The sequence below is a fragment of the Argentina anserina genome, chromosome 6 (genome assembly GCF_933775445.1).
Source record: "Argentina anserina chromosome 6, drPotAnse1.1, whole genome shotgun sequence".
Classification (NCBI taxonomy): domain Eukaryota; kingdom Viridiplantae; phylum Streptophyta; class Magnoliopsida; order Rosales; family Rosaceae; genus Argentina; species Argentina anserina.
Genome location: NC_065877.1, coordinates 8,074,654 through 8,092,984, shown reverse-complemented (window position 1 = coordinate 8,092,984; position 18,331 = coordinate 8,074,654). Strand labels below are relative to the sequence as shown.

The 18,331-nt window shown below is 38.8% G+C and overlaps 2 protein-coding genes across 3 annotated transcripts; one reads left to right on the top strand and one right to left on the bottom strand.

Annotated features, from left to right (window-relative positions):
• Window positions 1–2,873: 2,873 nt before the first annotated feature.
• Window positions 2,874–4,568, bottom strand: LOC126798381 (protein CANDIDATE G-PROTEIN COUPLED RECEPTOR 7-like). Its single transcript, XM_050525331.1, has one exon. It carries the CDS (start codon window positions 4,537–4,539, stop codon window positions 3,217–3,219), a length of 1,323 nt encoding a protein of 440 aa, XP_050381288.1. The 5' UTR covers window positions 4,540–4,568; the 3' UTR covers window positions 2,874–3,216.
• Window positions 4,569–9,691: 5,123 nt separating this feature from the next.
• Window positions 9,692–15,298, top strand: LOC126800957 (phosphatidate phosphatase PAH1). Of its 2 annotated transcripts, none has more exons than XM_050528391.1 (11): window positions 9,692–9,853; window positions 10,234–11,895; window positions 12,001–12,557; window positions 12,648–12,721; window positions 13,015–13,099; window positions 13,356–13,442; window positions 13,587–13,659; window positions 14,337–14,380; window positions 14,477–14,605; window positions 14,696–14,800; window positions 14,968–15,298. In XM_050528391.1, exons 2-11 carry the CDS (start codon window positions 10,323–10,325, stop codon window positions 15,025–15,027), a joined length of 2,787 nt encoding a protein of 928 aa, XP_050384348.1. In that variant the 5' UTR covers window positions 9,692–9,853; window positions 10,234–10,322; the 3' UTR covers window positions 15,028–15,298. The 2 variants fall into 2 exon arrangements, with proteins under 2 accessions (XP_050384348.1, XP_050384349.1); XM_050528392.1 differs by having other exon boundaries at window positions 12,001–12,561; window positions 12,652–12,721.
• Window positions 15,299–18,331: the final 3,033 nt, after the last annotated feature.

Genomic DNA, 18,331 nt, shown 5'->3' with positions numbered 1-18,331 from the left:
GGGTGAAAGCTCCAAAGATTAGACGCCAACTACAAGATAGATAAAAAAACAAGGTTACTAAAATGAACAGTGGACTAGGAGAATGAAATAATTGGTTTGATTTTGGATTTACGATTGTTCTCATTCTCATCCGCCTACTGCAAATTTTGGAATTTTGCGTTTGAAAAACTCGGAAGAGCCACACATTAACTACAACAAATTTGCACATGATGTATCATTTTTCTTAGTGTACGTGAATAATCGACAATCTAGTAACATAGCGTGTCAAACTCTGTAAGAACGGTTTCGGAAATGTAACCAAATAGGGTTTATCTCGACCAAACTTGTTTCATATGATAGCTAAGAGTTGCAACTCCGGGCCCTGGGGCAAAGAAATATGTAATGATAATAGCCACCAAACGCATCGTCTTTTGCCGGTGCAGGCTTGCACTCTAAGTCTCCCAGAAGTTAATGAATACGCCTGCTGCTAAAACCTGATTGATCCAATGGGGCTCATCAGTATCATCTGAAACTTGTAATCATTAGCAAAAGCTAGAGGTTTATTCGGATATCTACTAAAGCCACAGTTGGGGCCTTCTTCTTCCTTAAAGAAAGAACCCTGACCCTCTGGAAAAACATGCACCTTCTTTGAGTTCTTTCATTTCTGTACAGTGTCTTAAGGCCACCCTTGGGGCCTTGTTTTTCCTTTTGCAACCTTTCAGAACCCTGGCCCTCAAGAAAACAAGGACACTTCTAGTTTATGTTCAACGATTCGGAAGCCCAACCTTATTGAAGCTTCATAAAAAACCTACCAATATGACTCCAGATCTCAACAGTTTTATGTTTTGTTTGATCCACAAGGCGAGTATTGTTCTTGTTCTACGTTCTTTTGCAGTAAAGTGACACAAATTGACTGCCAGTAACAAATACGAATAGTTTTTAGGTGTTTGGTTGCTCTTACTACGCTCTCTTGACGCAAGTCGGAAATTCGACAGGCGACAGAAGAAGGTTCACTACATTTTCTCACGAATATGCAGTGTTGCTGTCAAGGACTGCGTTTTACTTCCTACAACACTCTGAGCAGTGATTGCTTAAAATTTGTCTTAGCCTCCTAGAATAACCATTGCAGTAGCCATTGCTCTGAAAAGGATCTTGCACTTTGTAGCCTACTTTCATACATATCGCACGCCCAGACGGGTTGTGGACGAGTTGTTTGCTTGCATTGCTCATCCTATTGAACGGAACAAGTAACCACAGATATACACAAAAATGAATGAGAATCAAAATCTCTGCTTGAATTTTAGGAGGCACTTGCCAATTATGACGCAGAGCACAACCGTAGTTATATTCATGCCATGGCTCAATACAAAGCCCTTACGGAATGTGCCTTATTAATGCACCAGCTGCTTAACTCGCTCTTATGAAGAGTATGTTTCTGATAGTGTTATACAGTACTTAATGACCCTTGAGGCTTTTTAGAACTCTTGCCATTCGGGAAGTCTCCACCAGCCTGTAAATTCATTACCTTGTAGCCAACAACTTATGATTACAACCAATAACCAAAAGAAAAAAAAATCCACAGTAAGTGATCCATCTATTAATTCCAGCTAATCATTTCAAATGCATGGTTTGCTCAACCAGACACAGAATTGGGCATGGTTTGCTCAACCAGACACAGAATTGGGATCTCTATCGCATGCAACTATTTCTATCGCATCAAACAATGTAAATCAACCACTTAGTACACAGTTCTCAGTCAGCATAAAAACTCTTCAGATGCATTCAACAAAAAATTTCAAGTACCAGCAGAGAACATAATGCCAAAGCATCAAGTTTTGAAATTGAGGTATGGAGGGTACAAACTAGGAGCTTAAACAAAAAACTATATTTCCCTATCATCTGTGCTAATGACTAGGAACAATTAGACATTCCTCCGAGAGGACAAATAATAAGATGATGCATAGAAACAGAACGAAAGCATGTACACGCCTATCAACCTTTCTGAAACAAGATAAGAAAAAAAAAACTTTGTAACAAATAAATTTTTATAAAAATGATCCATGTGGGAAGAGGCCATTGGAGACAGCGGCCCCAAAGAGCAGAACCTCTACACTCAGATCATAGTACGATCTGTTAATCTACACAATCTGAAATTCTGAACAGAGTACAAAGTGAAATAAAGACTCAGAGGTCTCCAAAGAAAATAGAAACTTTCCTAAAAATGACCAGTTGACCAAGTTATCTTCTTTGAAATGGCATGCTTTTTTTTCCAGATTAGCTCTGGCTGAGCTTCAGAAAAATCTAAGAGATATCAACAGAAGTTGCTACTTCCTTGATCAGTAGAAGTAACCTTCTGACCTTATCTTTTGCCTCTGGTTATTTCCCACTGAAGATGTTACTAAAGTTTCAACTTTCCTTTCATTAACTTCCTAGTGCCTTACGATCTTAGTTTGTGTGTCTGCTAGTTCCAAAAGAGCCTAGCATTACTGGTCTCTAATACTCTCTACTTAACTTCTTAGCGCCTTATGATCTTATCTTGTGTCTTCAAGTAGGTATGATTATTAACAGTCTTAAATACTCTTTTATTAGATTTCCTAAATCAGGTAAGGAAAACAGGGTTGCTAATAGACTATATAAGAAATGAAAGCCTGTTCAGGCTGAAAAACAATACAAGCCTGTAAACTGTATTGTAAGTAATAAAATCACAGAGGAGATTAAGATTATCAATACCATTAAAAAAACAAAATTACATCTTGCAATTGTATGAATGAAATTAATAACCTTGTAATCAAAATATTATTGTCGATAATGAAATTATCACACCTTGTACTTATTGTGTGAAACCATCAGCATTATGAATTTTTTTTAATTAGCAAAGCTATACGAATGACATAAACTACAACCATACACTGTTACACATCACATTGAGTGAACGATAAGCGCTACAATCAGAATTTAAATCACATAACATAGTCATGACAAATCATTCTCAGAATTATGAATTGAAATTCAATAGCGGTATTTAATGATGAAAATCCTACCAAATATAAACTAGACATGGTATCTGAAAGCATCAAACCTCTTATAACAAGTCACTTGAAAAATATCAATACAGTTTGAAAGGTAAACAGAAGAAGCAACAGTAGAGTAGCAGACCTGACCCAGCAGCTCTATCCGTATAATCCGATAAGCGGAACTCAAAACAGAGGGGGAAGCAGCACAAATTGCATTTCCAATTCAAAGCTCAAACTCCTCATCCCTCAAAGCCATCTCCGCAGCCTCTTCTTCCTCCTCATCCAGAATGAAGTACTCATTCCTCTCCACCGGCCTGAACATATAGAACATAACCATGTAAAACGCGAGACTGGCAGTCTCCTCAGCTGCATTGCTCACCCACTGGTACTTATAAGCCGCTATGGTCTTAAGCGCAAAGACCACGATCCTGGTGAAGTACAAGTAACCGATAACCACAATGTAGAACTGCCTGAACAGAGTCAACTTGGCCAAGTTCCTGGCCGCCTTGCCGTCGGTCTTGGATGTCTCCCTTAAAGACCTAATCGACCACACGATAGGGAAAATGATAGCGCAGCAGCAGATTATATCAACCAGCAAGAACACCTGGTTCCAGGTCACCCAGTCCTTGATGAACGGCCCGGTCTCGCCGATCACGACCGAGGCCAGGTTGGCCAAAACCTGGAGAGGAATCACAATCATCAACACCTTCTTCTCCTTCTCCTGCAGGAACGGCTTCAGGAACGACCAGCCGGTCCCGACTAACACGATCACGGTGAAGAGAAGAACGACGCGGAGGAACTGGAAGATGTAGAAGAGCACATCCCAGCCGTGAGCGGTGCCGGTGACCTTGACGTAGTGCTTGTCCTCGGCGGCGGAGATGAGATTCAAGGCCTTCATGAGGAGGAGGCCGGCCATGAGGATGTGGATCCGGTGAGTGGAGAGGCGGTGGGAGTAGCAGAGGTAGATCCAGAACCCTAGGAAGGCGAGGTAGGCGACGGCGAAGACGGAGAAGAGGGAGGGGAGGTGAGTGAGGCCGGCGGAGAGGTAGTCACGTGAGCCGTCGGGGTCGAGGTTGTAGACCTCGGTGCGGACGTCCATGGTGACGGTGGTCTCCGGCGCGCAGTTGGCGAAGAAGAGGGAGTACTCGTTAGGGGCGGTGACGGGGTAGGACTGGTTGAAGGAGGAGGAGGGCGGCGGAGAGAGGTGCTGGAAGTCGAAGAGGCGGGAGATGTAGTGGGACTCGAGGACGCAGAGGTGAGGGTTCTGCTGGATCTCGACGAGGACCTGGAGGAGGGACTCTTCCGAGAGGAGGAAGAACCCTAGGTGGGACGGGTCCGGGTCGCCGGCGACCTTGGAGGTCACCGAGACGGAGGAGACGCGGATGTTGACCCACCCGGTGTGTGTGAACCCGAATTTCTCGAAGAGGATCATGGGGCGTGTGTCGGCGGAGATCGTCAGGGACTTGATCTCCGCCGCGGCGGGGGAGGCGAGGAAGAGGAGGACGGCGAGGAGGAGGAGGGGTACTTTCGTCATTTTTGTCTTCATCGACGCGGGGGTCAATGAGGGAGGGGAAATGGGGGGGGGGGAGAGATCGGAGGAGAGGTGAAGATATTGGGGGATGATGGAAGCAAAGGTTTTTTCTGGCGTGGATGTTAAGATTTCGAGGGGTTTTGACGATAATGACCTCTCTTCGGGATCTGGATGTAGCGAAATTGGGCCGGGTTGTGGGCTGAGAATGACGGCAGTCGGTAGGCCCGGGTTTTTTTTAGGTGGATCATATGCAAAACGTGACCGTACACTTTGACACGACCCGATAACACGATTTGATATATGCACAAAATAAAGCGGGTTGAACCCGCATGAATAATAAACGACTCGGCAGGGGGGTCATCCTGCCATGACCAATTTAATAAACGATTCAATGACGGGCTAACCTGCTAATACAAAATTAATCCACATGACACGTTTAATAAAATGGTCGAACTAAATTTTATATAAAATACGCGTACATAATTTATTTAAAATTGTGACTTTATAAGGGTTTAATAAGTCTTTTCTCATTTTGAACTAGAAACTTGAAGGGGGAATGGATGATGGATTCCAACTTCCGAGCAAGAGTGGACTCACTCTAGTAGATCCCGTCAACATTGGTTTGCGCAATTTCACAAATAAGGTAAATCAGAAAATTGATCATATTCGCTAGATATGTTCATATGCGAAATTGTGATCAGGGTAACATATAGACTTTTGGTAAAAGAAGCTATGGTGAGATAAAAGAGGCAGTGAATTCCCTCGATTACTATGCTACGTACATTGTTCTTGATTGTTATTTGAATCTAATTATTTGTGTTACAGTTTTCTTCATTGGTGTCTGAATCTAATTGAAACTTGACATTGTTGTTAAGTAGTATTTGGTTTATTATGACGTCACGGCTCACGGATGCCCCAATGTTATTTTGCTCATTTATGCTTCATAGCATGTATGGAACTAGCATTTCTTGTATCTGACTATATGGCATTGAGGGCTAGCAATCCAAATTGTCAATGTATCATGCCTAATTATAGGAGTAACCGTCACGACCCGAATCTTTTTGCCTCTTTTCCCATATTGAGAGTTGTATCAAGTGTATCGACTCTAAAATTTGACCTATCAATTCATAAGTTTTTCGGGAAAACTTCATTCACGATAGTTGTAGGGCTCGTTGTTACGAATTCGTGGACATGTGGCACGCCTAAATCGGAATTCGTATAAAAAGTTACGAATCAAATAGGTATTTGGGCATTTTTAGAAAATGGTATAAATATGGAAATTAAAGAGAAACAGGGGGAGAAAATCAGAAATTCAGGTCGAGCACTGTTTACCGAGCCCAGAAAATTCTCCCGAAAACAGTGATTTTTCGCCGAATTGGGTCACCAGATTTCCGCCATCCGGCCACTCTAGACTGGCACACCGGTCCCGTTTGAAAGATTATTGCGTCTCATGTCGATTGGTGGCAGCGCCACCCGCTATCTTGCTGCAATTTTGGAGCAGTGAAGCCTAGAATATCCCCCAAAAGTGCACAGTTTCACCGATCTTCTCCTCGCCGAAAATCCCTTCTCGGCCACCAATCGTGCCGAGAGGATATGCGCCCTAAGGAGAGCTCAGAGCATTGACAAGCGTAAATATACTCTGAGTGGACATTTATTTTTAAATATATGCATGCATGACTATTGAGTTATTTATTATGTTTGAATTATATTTTGTTTTATGAATATTTATTTGGAAATGAAATTTCTAAGAGATTGTGAATTTATTTTGGTAGTTTTTTCATAAATTAGATTTATGGGAATTTACGATTTATTAAGAAATTACCGAAAATCATAAAAGTATATATTTCTAATTATTTTTTTTATTTTTTTTATTTTATTCCCTTATTTTGTGACATGTGAGACATGTCGAGATATATATATATATATATATATATATATATTCTATTTTGTTATAGAATGTTGGAAATCGTATGTGGTATTATTTTTTGTCATTTAAATGAGTTGAACTACGAGTGGCTTGATCCATTGTAAAAAAGGTACGTAGGTAGCATGACCAAGGTTTGGGTGCAACCACCATTATTTAGATTAAATATCGGTTAATTTTCCTATGTTAATAATGATTGATATATTGTGGGTTCGTTTAATGTTGGTTGCTATGTGTTTGTATCGATTGATGGTAGATATGACTGTTGAATACTTGTATCGGTTTTGGGGTTATAATTGCATATTCGTGGTAGGTTGTGATATGAATTGATTGGAGCGGTATATTGGTTATTTATTTGTTCTCCATTAAGCCATATCAACTCAGACATTCGATTGGAATCAACGAGGTATAAGCAAGCCCTGTCAACTCGGCTATTCGATTTGAATCAACGAGGTGTATGTAAACCTTATCAACTCGGTTGTTCCATTAGAATCAATGAGGTTTAGGCAATATATATATTTATTGTTGAATATGAGGCTTTCAGATGATGATCATATGGTGATGGTATGATATGATGACGATTATGATTATGATGATGATGATGATGACTGTGATGATGCTAGCACTATATATATATATATATATATATATATATATATATATATATATATATATATTCCACCTTACGGTGTCGGTGGCTACCCCGAGTAGTGCACCCAAACCCTTTCTGCCTAGGAGGCGATGTGGTATGTCGGCAATACCACGAAAACATGTTACTCTCTCCGTTAGCTCAACATGACGGTTTCAGGAGTATAGGAGTACACATTTATTTTGCCCAGGAGGAGCATGTTGATGAGAGCTAGCAGAGTATTATGATATCCCTTTCCGCCTAGGAGGCGATGTGATATTTAAGAATATCATGAAAGCCCAGTAAAAGGAGTGTGAGAATTGACCGATTGTTATAATATCTCTTTTCGCCTTGAAGGCGATGCGATATTCAAAAATATCACGAAAGCCCAGTAATAGGAGTATGAGAATATTTCTGAGTTGCCCGAGAGGGGGCATAGTATATGACATATGATATGGCATGATCACTTTACTGAGGTCAGCGGGGCTAGTTCATTTTCTATTATTGATATTTATTTTAGACTAGCGGGGACGAGTCGATATGTGTGAGATGTGTTGTTGATTATTTTCGTGAGAATGAGATTCTCATAAATTGTTAAGATACTTTCATTGTTCGAGTAACTATTGAGGGAATTATATTTTACGGGTTGACTAATTACCCTTGTAGTCTTATAGTGAGTTGGGCGGCTGCGGTTTAAGACAAGCTACAAACTCCAGGGGTCCGATGATATTAAATAACGATTACTGCGTACTTTGTAAACTACCATGTGTTGTATTTTTGAATTGTATTTATGGGATGTGATTGTGGAGTTTGAAAATTTTGGGAAGCATGGTGGTTCCAGGTGTTGAGGTTGGATTTGAGATATTGAGTGTTATTTTGTGCAGGTAAGTTACTTTTAGGGGAAACTATGTCAAAATATTTGGTATATCTCCTTTAATAATGGTTCCCGCACAACCTGTCTTGATATTATGGTAAATTTTGGGGCGGGTCGTCAGTAACTATAAAACACTTCACATGTAAAAGGTATTCAAGATTAACTGCATGCATCAACCAAGAAATATAGCCTGCTTTGGATCTCATAGTGATTGAGAAGTCTGATCAAGTTTTCTTTTCAGCACAAAAATTAGTTGTTTGGTTGTTATCATGTGCTAATGTTCGAAATGTGAAGGTCACAAATGTGCTACTATAGCAAATAGAATCAAGAAAAATGAGCTTGCGAATTAAAAAATGGACTTTCAGGGCCATTAACTGCTTCAAAATGCCAATAGTCTAATCTCTATTGTTCATTAGAATAATACAGTGTAGGGATTTTTCAAAAAGAAAAAAGAATGTAGGCACTAGGCAGACGTTCTATCTTCATTAAAGCTAGAGAAGTGTATCAGAATGTCACAAAATGCCTTTTTTTATTTATGTAGTTTATTGGTGTCTACATCAAAGTTATAAATTGACAAACAAAACAAACAACTAAAATGAAACTGATATGATTGGATCGTATGAATACTAGTTTTCTAAGCCTTCGATGTCACTTTCTGAATATATTTCATTATTCCCTTCTTTTTGGCAATTGGTCTAGAGTCTAAGCTATGTGATAGTTGAGTTTTCAAATTCTATTGTGCATTTCTTTCTCTGCTATATAATATGACAAAATTTTATTTAATTGTATCGTGCATGTCTTCCCTTGCTAAATAATATGACAACTTTTTATTCAAAACAGTTGTGATACATGATATTCCAAGTTCGTGTATTATTCAACAACGATAAATCTGATTAAAAGAATTATCAGAATTTCACTATTCCGACTTTAAAATGTCACAATCTTAGTCTAGTGGCATTTTTAAGCATTCAAAGGGATTTTCGTCAACACAATGCTACAGTAGCATAGTAGTATATCATGAGTATAAACTCTCTTCTCAATTTGATCCAAGTATTTTTCTAAATAATTTATGATTGTAACACGATATATATTTTTAGAAGGCCAAGAAGCTGCGGCTCTTTTATACTCGAGCAGAGTGTGAGCATGGTGTGATCAGTAGTGATGGTACAAGCAATCTGTCGGAGGAGCCGCGAGAGATTACTCTTATGTCTTCTTTTGGAAAGCCCCATTTGCCTAAAGGATGTTCTAGAAAATTCAAATGAAAGAATTCGTAATTTGCATAGTTTTTGATTTCTAATTCGATTCATACCATTGTTGTCGCATCGAGATGACATTAAGTTTAGTCTGCTAACTATCAGTCGTAGGCTTTTATGTTCTCGAACTTGTCGTGAGCGTTCAATTTTTATGTTGATTCTCATACATTTTATTATATGATTTATCATCAATCTTTTTGGACCGTATTAATTTTATGTTCTCTTCGAGACGAACACTTGAGCAGCAGCTCCACGAGGTGTCGAGGTCCGACTCCAGCCCCGTTCAAACATGGCGACACGACATGTAACCAACGAGAGAAACTACACTGCACTTACCGAAATGCCCTTCTTCCAAACCGCCACCACTGCGAAGCATCCCCGTAATTTCACTGATGAACAGTACCATTTTGTTATTTCCATTCCAGGAGTACCTATTTAATGGTTTTAACACCATGGCTATTCCCCTGCCTGGTTTATTATCCAAATTAATAAACATCCCAACCGAAAATCCCAAAGCTTCAAAAGCCTTGCACTGGCTTCAACCCAAGACAGAGCACAGCGTTCTCAATTTCTCAGAAGCCCAAGAAAGATCAACATTTGAAGAAAGTTCGAGTCTTTGAGCTGTTTGATTGCTCAGCCAAGTCAAGCCGGTAAGTTCAGCACCCTCAATCATATAGCTTATATTTACCTTGTTTGATTTTCATGCATAAAGATTGAAGCTTTGAATGCATTTTCCTTTCTCAATTCATGGGTTTGATTCTGTTCTTTGATTTATGTATTGGAGAATCTTGGTTCTGGTTTCGCTTTGATAACCCTGAACTCGTAAAGTTCGAAACTTTGAGCATATTTAAGCTCAAATTTGTAGATGAATAATGGGAAATAGGAAAAGTTGTCTACCCAGTTGGGCAATCTAACAGGGATGTAATGTTTCAATCACTTCATAATGGGTTTTGATTGCACTCGTGTATGTAGATTGTGTCGATTAGTAAATTGTTTTGTGTGATTTATGGTTCTGTTTTATGTTATGCAGATCATAATCATAGTCGAAGATTAGAGATTAGAGTTTTAGATGTTAATTGGGGTTTCACTAAATTTAGAGAGGTGGGATAGACTGACCAGATGAATGTGGTTGGCAAAGTTGGGAGCCTAATTTCCCAAGGTGTTTACTCTGTTGCCACCCCCTTTCATCCTTTCGGCGGGGCAGTTGATGTCATTGTTGTTCAGCAGCAAGATGGGACATTTCGAAGCACACCTTGGTATGTTCGGTTTGGAAAGTTTCAGGGTGTTCTGAAAGGTGCTGAGAAGTGTGTTAGGATAAATGTGAATGGCATCGATGCCAACTTCCATATGTATCTCGATAACTCGGGTGAGGCTTACTTTATAAAGGAGGTTGATCTTAGCAAAGGAAGTGAGGCAGATGGGACTGATTTGGATGATTTAAAACGGGAGGATGATGATCAGAACGCTGGGGCTCTTGACCATCCTAGACTTGAACATAGTGTCTCTGATTCTGCAGTGTTGAATGATTGTGGTTCCTTTGGTGCAAACAGGTTAGAGAGGGCAGAATCTGATGTTGATCGCAAGTTTTATGAATTTCAAGATGATCAATCTTCTCTGGAAGGTTCGGCTGAGTTATCAGAGTATGGGTCATCCCGATATGATAATTTTGATACTGAGCTTCTTGGGGAATCACAGATTTCAAGCCCAGAAGTTATATTGGTGAGTGTGGATGGTCATGTATTGACTGCTCCCATCTCAGCATCAGAACAGAATGCAGATAATTTGCGATTAGACACCCCTCGATTTAATCTGGGCCCGGGTGAAGAGACTGATTTCTGTGAAGGAAATGAGGAGTTAAGTTCGGGTGAGAATGCTTGGGCCGCTGATTATATTAGTAAGCTGGATGTGCCTAGAACTAGCATTGCAGCGGGCAATGTTCACAGTACTCGGAAAGATAACAATGCTTCTGGTCACCAGTTTGAAGTTTGTGAAGGAAAAGAAGAACAAGATTGTCAAGTTTCTTCGACTGTAAGCCAGGACAGGGATCTTCAGATGCACAGCGATTCAGAAGATGTATCTGCTAAGAAGGCAGATCTTAACGGGAGCTGCTTGGAGCTAACAGAGCTGGCCAATCGTGGGGGTAAAAATGATGTTGAAGATGAGGGTTCCTCATTTGAGGCTCATGTTTCAGCAGAAAAGACTCAAGAGACTCTAGATGCTGGTATTATTGAATTAGAAAAGAATGATGGCTTGCCTGCTTCCTGTGGTTCTGTTCTACCTGATAACAATATATCTCCAGATTTACAAGTGGGAAATGAATCACGAGCATCTGAGGCTAGTATTGATAGCATTTCAATGCATTCTGTCAGCAATGACTTAGAAAGGAAGGATGAACAAATGTGTGTTGACAACAGTTCTGTTCATTCCAGCGTTGATCTTGAAGCGAAGGATGAACAAATCAGTAGTGATATCATTTCCACTCATTCTGTCAGCAATGGTTTCAAAAAGAAGGAAGAACAAGTCAGTATTGATAGTGTGTCCGTACACTCTGTCAGCAATGCATTGGTAGAAGTTGATAAGATTGAGACTGATGAAGAAAGACATGCAGCCGGAGATGAATGCAGTAAAAGTGAGTCAACAGAACCTGGATCATCATCTCCCAGTGAAATAACACAAGTTTGTTCAAGCCATAGTAAGTACCCTCCACTGGCTTCCACTGTCTTCTAACATTTTGAATATCTATATTTCTGCTTGATTTTGGAATCTTATTTTTGTTTACTTATTATGCAATTTTCAGGGTTTGAGATATCACTGTGTAGGAATGAACTTCGGGCAGGTATGGGCGTGACTGCTGCTGCTGAAGCCTTTAATGCCCGTCGTGTTTCTGCAGAGGATTTCAGTTCTTCTGCTACTGCGATAATAAAAAATGAGAACCTGATCATCAGATATAAAGATAGATACTTTTCATGGGAGAAAGCAGCTCCTGTTGTTCTTGGAATTGCTGCATTTGGTCTAAATTTACCTTTAGAGAGCAAGGATGCAATACCTGTAGAACAAGATGACACAGAAAAACCCTCAACTCCTTCTGGACGCAGATGGAGGCTGTGGGCTATTCCATTCCGAAGGGTCAAAACACTTGAGCACACCAGCAGTAATTCTTCGAATGAGGAGGAATTTGTTGATTCTGAATCCAGTTTGCATAACTCTCATGTTGAAGCAACTCTTGAATCCCCTCAAAAGCAATTTGTAAGGACAAATATTCCCACCACTGAGCAGATAGCATCACTAAATCTCAAAGAAGGCCAAAATGTGATAACTTTCAGTTTCTCTACAAGAGTTTTAGGACCACAACAGGTTTGTCAATATTTGGTGCTCTCATATATCGGAACAATATCATGCAAAGTTCGAGATTCCTGATACATGACTAATGCTTATATTTACCAGGTAGATGCACATATATATCTATGGAAATGGAATGCACGTATTGTAATTTCTGATGTTGATGGAACTATTACCAAGTAAGGCTACTGTTTGCGTAATATGTCTTCAATTGTTGATGTTATTATTTTAGCTATGCTGATAGTTGTGATTTTCTTTCCCACCCAGAACCATTGGGCAAAACCATAAGATAACCTGATCTATTGCCAGAATAGTAACCCATTGAACTACTGTATGACAGCACAGGAAATGTACAAAATCTGTTGGGGTTAAAAGGATTTAAAAGAAAAAAAAATCCATAAAAAGGATATGATCCTTTGCGCTGATGTTAATGCTAATTCATTGCAACTTTAACCTTGATACATCTTTACAGGTCTGATGTTTTAGGTCAGTTTATGCCATTAGTCGGTAAGGATTGGACACAATCTGGGGTGGCTAGACTTTTTTCTGCAATTAAGGTACATTTCTTGCTTGTGTCTATTCCTGATGATATTAACGTTATGTTGAATAAAGGCCTGAAAATCTCAATATTCAAACTGAATTTAATGAGACTTCAATGTTTTGGCAACTTTGAGCTATAAACTTGATTTTCAATGAGCTCTCGTGTTTCCTTTGTTGGACCCTTGCAACTAACAGTTCTGTACATCATCATGAAATGAGCTGGTTTTCTTTCTCTAAATTGATATCTAACAATGGGGCCTGCTTCAACTACAGGAAAATGGTTATCAGCTTCTGTTTTTGAGTGCGCGTGCAATTATACAGGCCTACCTAACGAGGAGCTTTCTAAATAATCTAAAACAGGTAACCTAAAGTACTAAAGAGGTTCTCGTGATTCTAATACATCACTGAAGTTTGGTTACTTTCATTTATGGTAAAAGGGCTATATAAGGCTTGCATTGTTGAGATTGTTGGATGCATCAGCATGTTGATATTCTGTACTTGCAGGATGGAAAAGCTTTACCCAGTGGACCTGTTGTCATCTCACCTGACGGATTATTTCCTTCATTATTTCGTGAAGGTGAGCTTATCTCTTTAACATGTTCAGAATTCAGCTTGCATAGTAACCACATTGATTTTGTACTGTGATTGCTCTTTCTGTTATTTAACGAGTCCCTGTGAAAATGAAAGCCATATAGATGATGGAAAAACTAGATTAGCAAGAATGTTGCAGGTATGTTCTATAAGTGTTGGAGTTTACCACAAAAATAAAATAATTTAGAATTGGTAGGTTACTTTCAGTCAAATCTGTGATTTTTTTACCTTCATAGTGGGGTGCCAGGCTGAATGACTAATTTGGGAATATTGTGTGTGTGTGTGTGTGTGTGTGTGTGTGTGTGTTTCGCTGTTGACATTATGAGCCTATAACGTTCCCTCTGTATTTTGGTTTCTGCTTTAACTATACTGAAACCTTTCATTGATGATTTCTTTTCCTCGTACGCTACTAACTTGACCATTTGTTATGTCATTGACCCCAAATACAGAGCATGTGGTATCTACATTATATATACATTATACCGCCACCACCAGATATGACTTATCATTTGCATGAATGGGATCATAACTACTTTGAAGTTTTTTTTTGGGTTTCTCTGTTTTTTTAATTTGTTTGTTTTAAAATAAAAAATAAAAGAATTTGAAGAATAGGTAAGCTTGCTGTTGTTGATTAGTTTGTAATCATCCATTTTCTGATGGCAGTTGTAAGAAGAGCACCGCATGAGTTCAAAATTGCTTGTTTAGAGGTAAATGACAATAAAATTCAACGTTAGTTCGAATTCACAGTTTTAATTTTGCATTCGGATGATTTTCTTATTTTATGTGTTGATCATATACTGCAGGACATAAAAAAACTATTCCCCAAGGATTACAATCCATTTTATGCAGGTTTTGGAAATAGAGATACAGATGAGCTCAGCTACAGAAAAATTGGAATTCCAAAGGGCAAGATTTTTATAATCAATCCCAAGGTTTTTAATTTTTATCTCTCACTGTTGTCTTCTAAAAGGATAGAGCGCAAAGTTCATTTTCTGTGGCTAAACTTTCTCATTGATTGGCAGGGTGAGGTGGCCATCAGCCATCATCGTGCTGGTGATGTAAAGTCGTATACATCCTTACATACTCTTGTCAATGACATGTTTCCTCCAACTTCATTGGTTGAGCAGGTAACGTTTTAAGTAGTTAGCATCCTTTCCTCGCAACTCTGACCTACTCTTCCTTTGCTCTGAGTTTGGCCACATGAATGACTCAGTAACATGCTTCTTTTCTGTCGTGAGGTGAGCATTACTATGGTTTGTATCTGATATAAACCTGGTTTCGAAAACATTTGCAGGAAGACTTTAACTCATGGAACTATTGGAAACTGCCATTGCCTGAAGTTGACCTACAGTGATGTTTTTGACCAAGAGAAAACGTACATTTCCCTTTTGGCCAACATTAGTGGCTTGGAGGAGCATATACAATAAAAGAGAATCATACACTTGGCGTTCTTCCTGATCTTCAAATCTATGCACAGAACTGATCAGTTGCACTTATTAGATTTGGGGTCCATTGACTCTGTACTTGTAATAGAAATGTGGAATTTTGATAATCAGAAAAGCTCTCTTAACGAATACACTATTTCATTATCTTATTTGCAAGGCAAACCGAATGAGCTTGATGCATTGAGTGGGTGTATGTTCTTTCCTATATCAACTAGCCATTCAAAAATCTCTTCGTTTATGTTTAGAAAAGATGTTCTATACAATACAGTTAAGGAAAGAACAGCTCTGTTTTTGCTGAAATTCATTATGAGTTCCTCCAAATTCCCTGCAACTTTTCATAGAAACAACTGGGTAAAAGGGAGCTCAAGTGCTCAACATCTTAACAGACCATATACTTGGATAGGAGGTCAAAGGGGGAGTAATGCTATGATGCAGGCGAAAACTCGTACCCTTTTTCATCTTACGAGTAGTGGCATGATTGTTCTGTTATGGCATTGTTCGAATCCTTTTCATTTCTCAACTTGAAGAACTCACCCAAATTTGATATAATATAAGATGCGGTGAAAATACTTCAAGGTTGGCGAAAACCAGGTATTCATATGTTTATAGAATCCACGATAGAATTGCAATAATTGAACTACGTACAACGTACATTTCAGTTCCATGAGAAATTAATGGGCAACCGGCAAAACCAAACTAAACTGGAACGGTGAACGGTAACGCGTATATGCCAGCCTGAGGCAACCAGTGTGCTTTTGGTGGCCACGAACTCCGACTTTCACAACCGGGCATGGGTTCATCATCCTGGTTAGCTTTAGAAGAAAAAGATCGTCTCTGCTTCTTGACCTTCTTCTCAAAGAGCCATTCTTCATCACCAGAATTGTTGAGCATCGATTGAATCTGAAGCAGAGTTGGAAGCCGATCAAAGTTCTTAACCGGAGTTTCAGATGCTGGTGCATCAGCTTGCTTCTGAATCTGGTTGCCAACCGCGAGTGAGGTACCCCCGTCAACTTTCACAGACGACCTGAATTCGATTTTCTCGGTGCCTTGTGGAGCGTCTTGGCCTGGCGACTTTCGTTTCAGTTTAAGTTTGAGTTTCAGTGTGGTTCCGAGTTGGGCACTGCTGTTGCAAGCTTCTTCATGTTTCATCATCATCATCATTATCTGAGTGAAGGAGAACTGAGCGGGGGTATGATTTATAAGCAACTGAGGAAGGTGACTTTCCTAGTTCACTTCGGTCTCCAGCTGGAAATTAGAAAATTAAACCGTTCAGATTAAGCTATCGCTCACTTAGTCGCTTATTTATCCTTATGAAATAGGGAAACCCACACACTAATTATTAACTGTCATCCCAAAATCTCTTGTTTTTTCGTGTTTAATTAATAGGTAACCTAACTGTAACCATAACTAAAACTATTTGAGAACTTTCCCTTCGTATTCGAGAATAACTGTAACCATTTTTCCTGTTGAGTTTTGGAAAGATTTTTCCCATCTTTATGAGGAATACAACGTCATCTTATAAAGACGATCATATTTTAAGGTACTTTGTTTGTCACATGCACACTCAAATCTATGGAAGAGTCGATGATGACATCTTTCTGTCCTCCTCACTTCTCATGGACACTTAATCAAGGTTTTGACTTTCTAAAACCGGGCACATGAGAAAATTTTATGAAAAAGTCAATGGAGATACCCATGAACACTTAATCAAGTTTCCGACTTTCTAAGACCTAACACATGAAATTTTTTTATGTAAAAGTCGATGGGGACATAAATATGGCGTCATCTTTTTGTAACCATGGACACTTGATCAAGTTTTCGACTTATTAAGGCCTTGGATATGATAAAAATTTATGGAAGAGGCGATGGAGACATAAAGATGGCGCCATCTTTTTGTCCTCATGGACACTCGATCAAGTTTCCAACTTTCTAAGGCCTGACACATGAGAAATATTAATGAAAAATTCGATGGAGACAAAAAGATAGCGTTATCTTTCTGTACTCATTGACACTTGATCAAGTTATCAACTTTCTAAGACTACATGAGATTTTTTTTGAAAGAGTCGACGGGGATCTTTCTGTCCAATGGACACATGATTAAGGTTTTGACTTACTAAGGCTTGACAAATGAGAAAAATTATGATAGCGGCCGGTTTTGCCTGGAATACAACAAAACCTATGGCACCCTCGGATTTTTAATCAAGTTATAGAGACCTAAGGCAAACTAAAAATTGAATAAGAATTGATGGTGGTGTGATTTAATTGTAATGTTTTCAATGCCTACATTTTGAAAAATATTACTATAGAGGTTTGTGGTACTAGGAATACAACACATGTTATGAGGCTATTGTACATATTTTATGAAAAGTTATAGGCTTTTAAACACCTGAAAATTGAAAAACAGTCGATGATGATCACTCTATGCCCCAACTGACACTTGTTCAAGTTTTAGTGTTTCTAAGGCCTAACATTTGAAAAACAAAATTACGATATGGGTCCTTGAATCTTGAAATATGACTCAATTTTACGAAGCCATCGCATTTTAAGTTAAGTTATAGATGTCTTAATCACACTAAATATGAGTCGATGATGTCATAAATTTCAATGTTTTCAAGACCTAACTTTAAAAGATATTATGTTGGAGGCATGTGGTGCCAAGAATACAACACTACCATACAAGTAATCGTATTTATGACAAACTTATAGGCCTTAGGCACATTAAAAATTGAGTTGCAGTCCATTATGTCGTTATTGATACTTGTTTAAGTTTTTGTCTCTCTAAAGCATAGCATATGAAAAAAAAAATACGATAGCGTTTCTAAGTGTGAGAAATACAAAGTCATCTTATGAGGCGGTCATATTTTAAGACACTTTATTTGTCATATGCACACTAATATTTATGAAAGAGTCCATGGGGACAAAAAGATAGATGTACACTTGATCAGAGTTTTTGACCTTCTAAAACTTGATAAATAAGAAAAGTTTATGAAAAAGTCAATGATATATATGGTGCCATTTTTCTGTACCCATGAACATTTGATCAAGTTTTCAACTTTCTATGTCCTGGCACATGAGAATAATTTATATTAAAGTTGATGGGGCAAAAAGATAGTGTATCTTTCTGTATCCATGGACACTTAATCAAGTTTTCAATTTTTAAAGATTTTTGACATGAGAAAAATTTATGGAACTGTACAAAAAGATTAAAGAGGC

What these genes read in the sequence shown, in the direction of transcription:
- LOC126798381 (XM_050525331.1), bottom strand. Translation starts at nt 4,539, where the DNA reads ATGAAGACAAAAATGACGAAAGTACCCCTCCTCCTCCTCGCCGTCCTC.
- LOC126800957 (XM_050528391.1), top strand. Translation starts at nt 10,323, where the DNA reads ATGAATGTGGTTGGCAAAGTTGGGAGCCTAATTTCCCAAGGTGTTTAC. An exon ending in GAGTTTTAGGACCACAACAG is followed by an intron (nt 12,558 to 12,647) that starts GTTTGTCAATAT and finishes TATATTTACCAG; the next exon opens with GTAGATGCACATATATATCT. An exon ending in GACTTTTTTCTGCAATTAAG is followed by an intron (nt 13,100 to 13,355) that starts GTACATTTCTTG and finishes CTTCAACTACAG; the next exon opens with GAAAATGGTTATCAGCTTCT.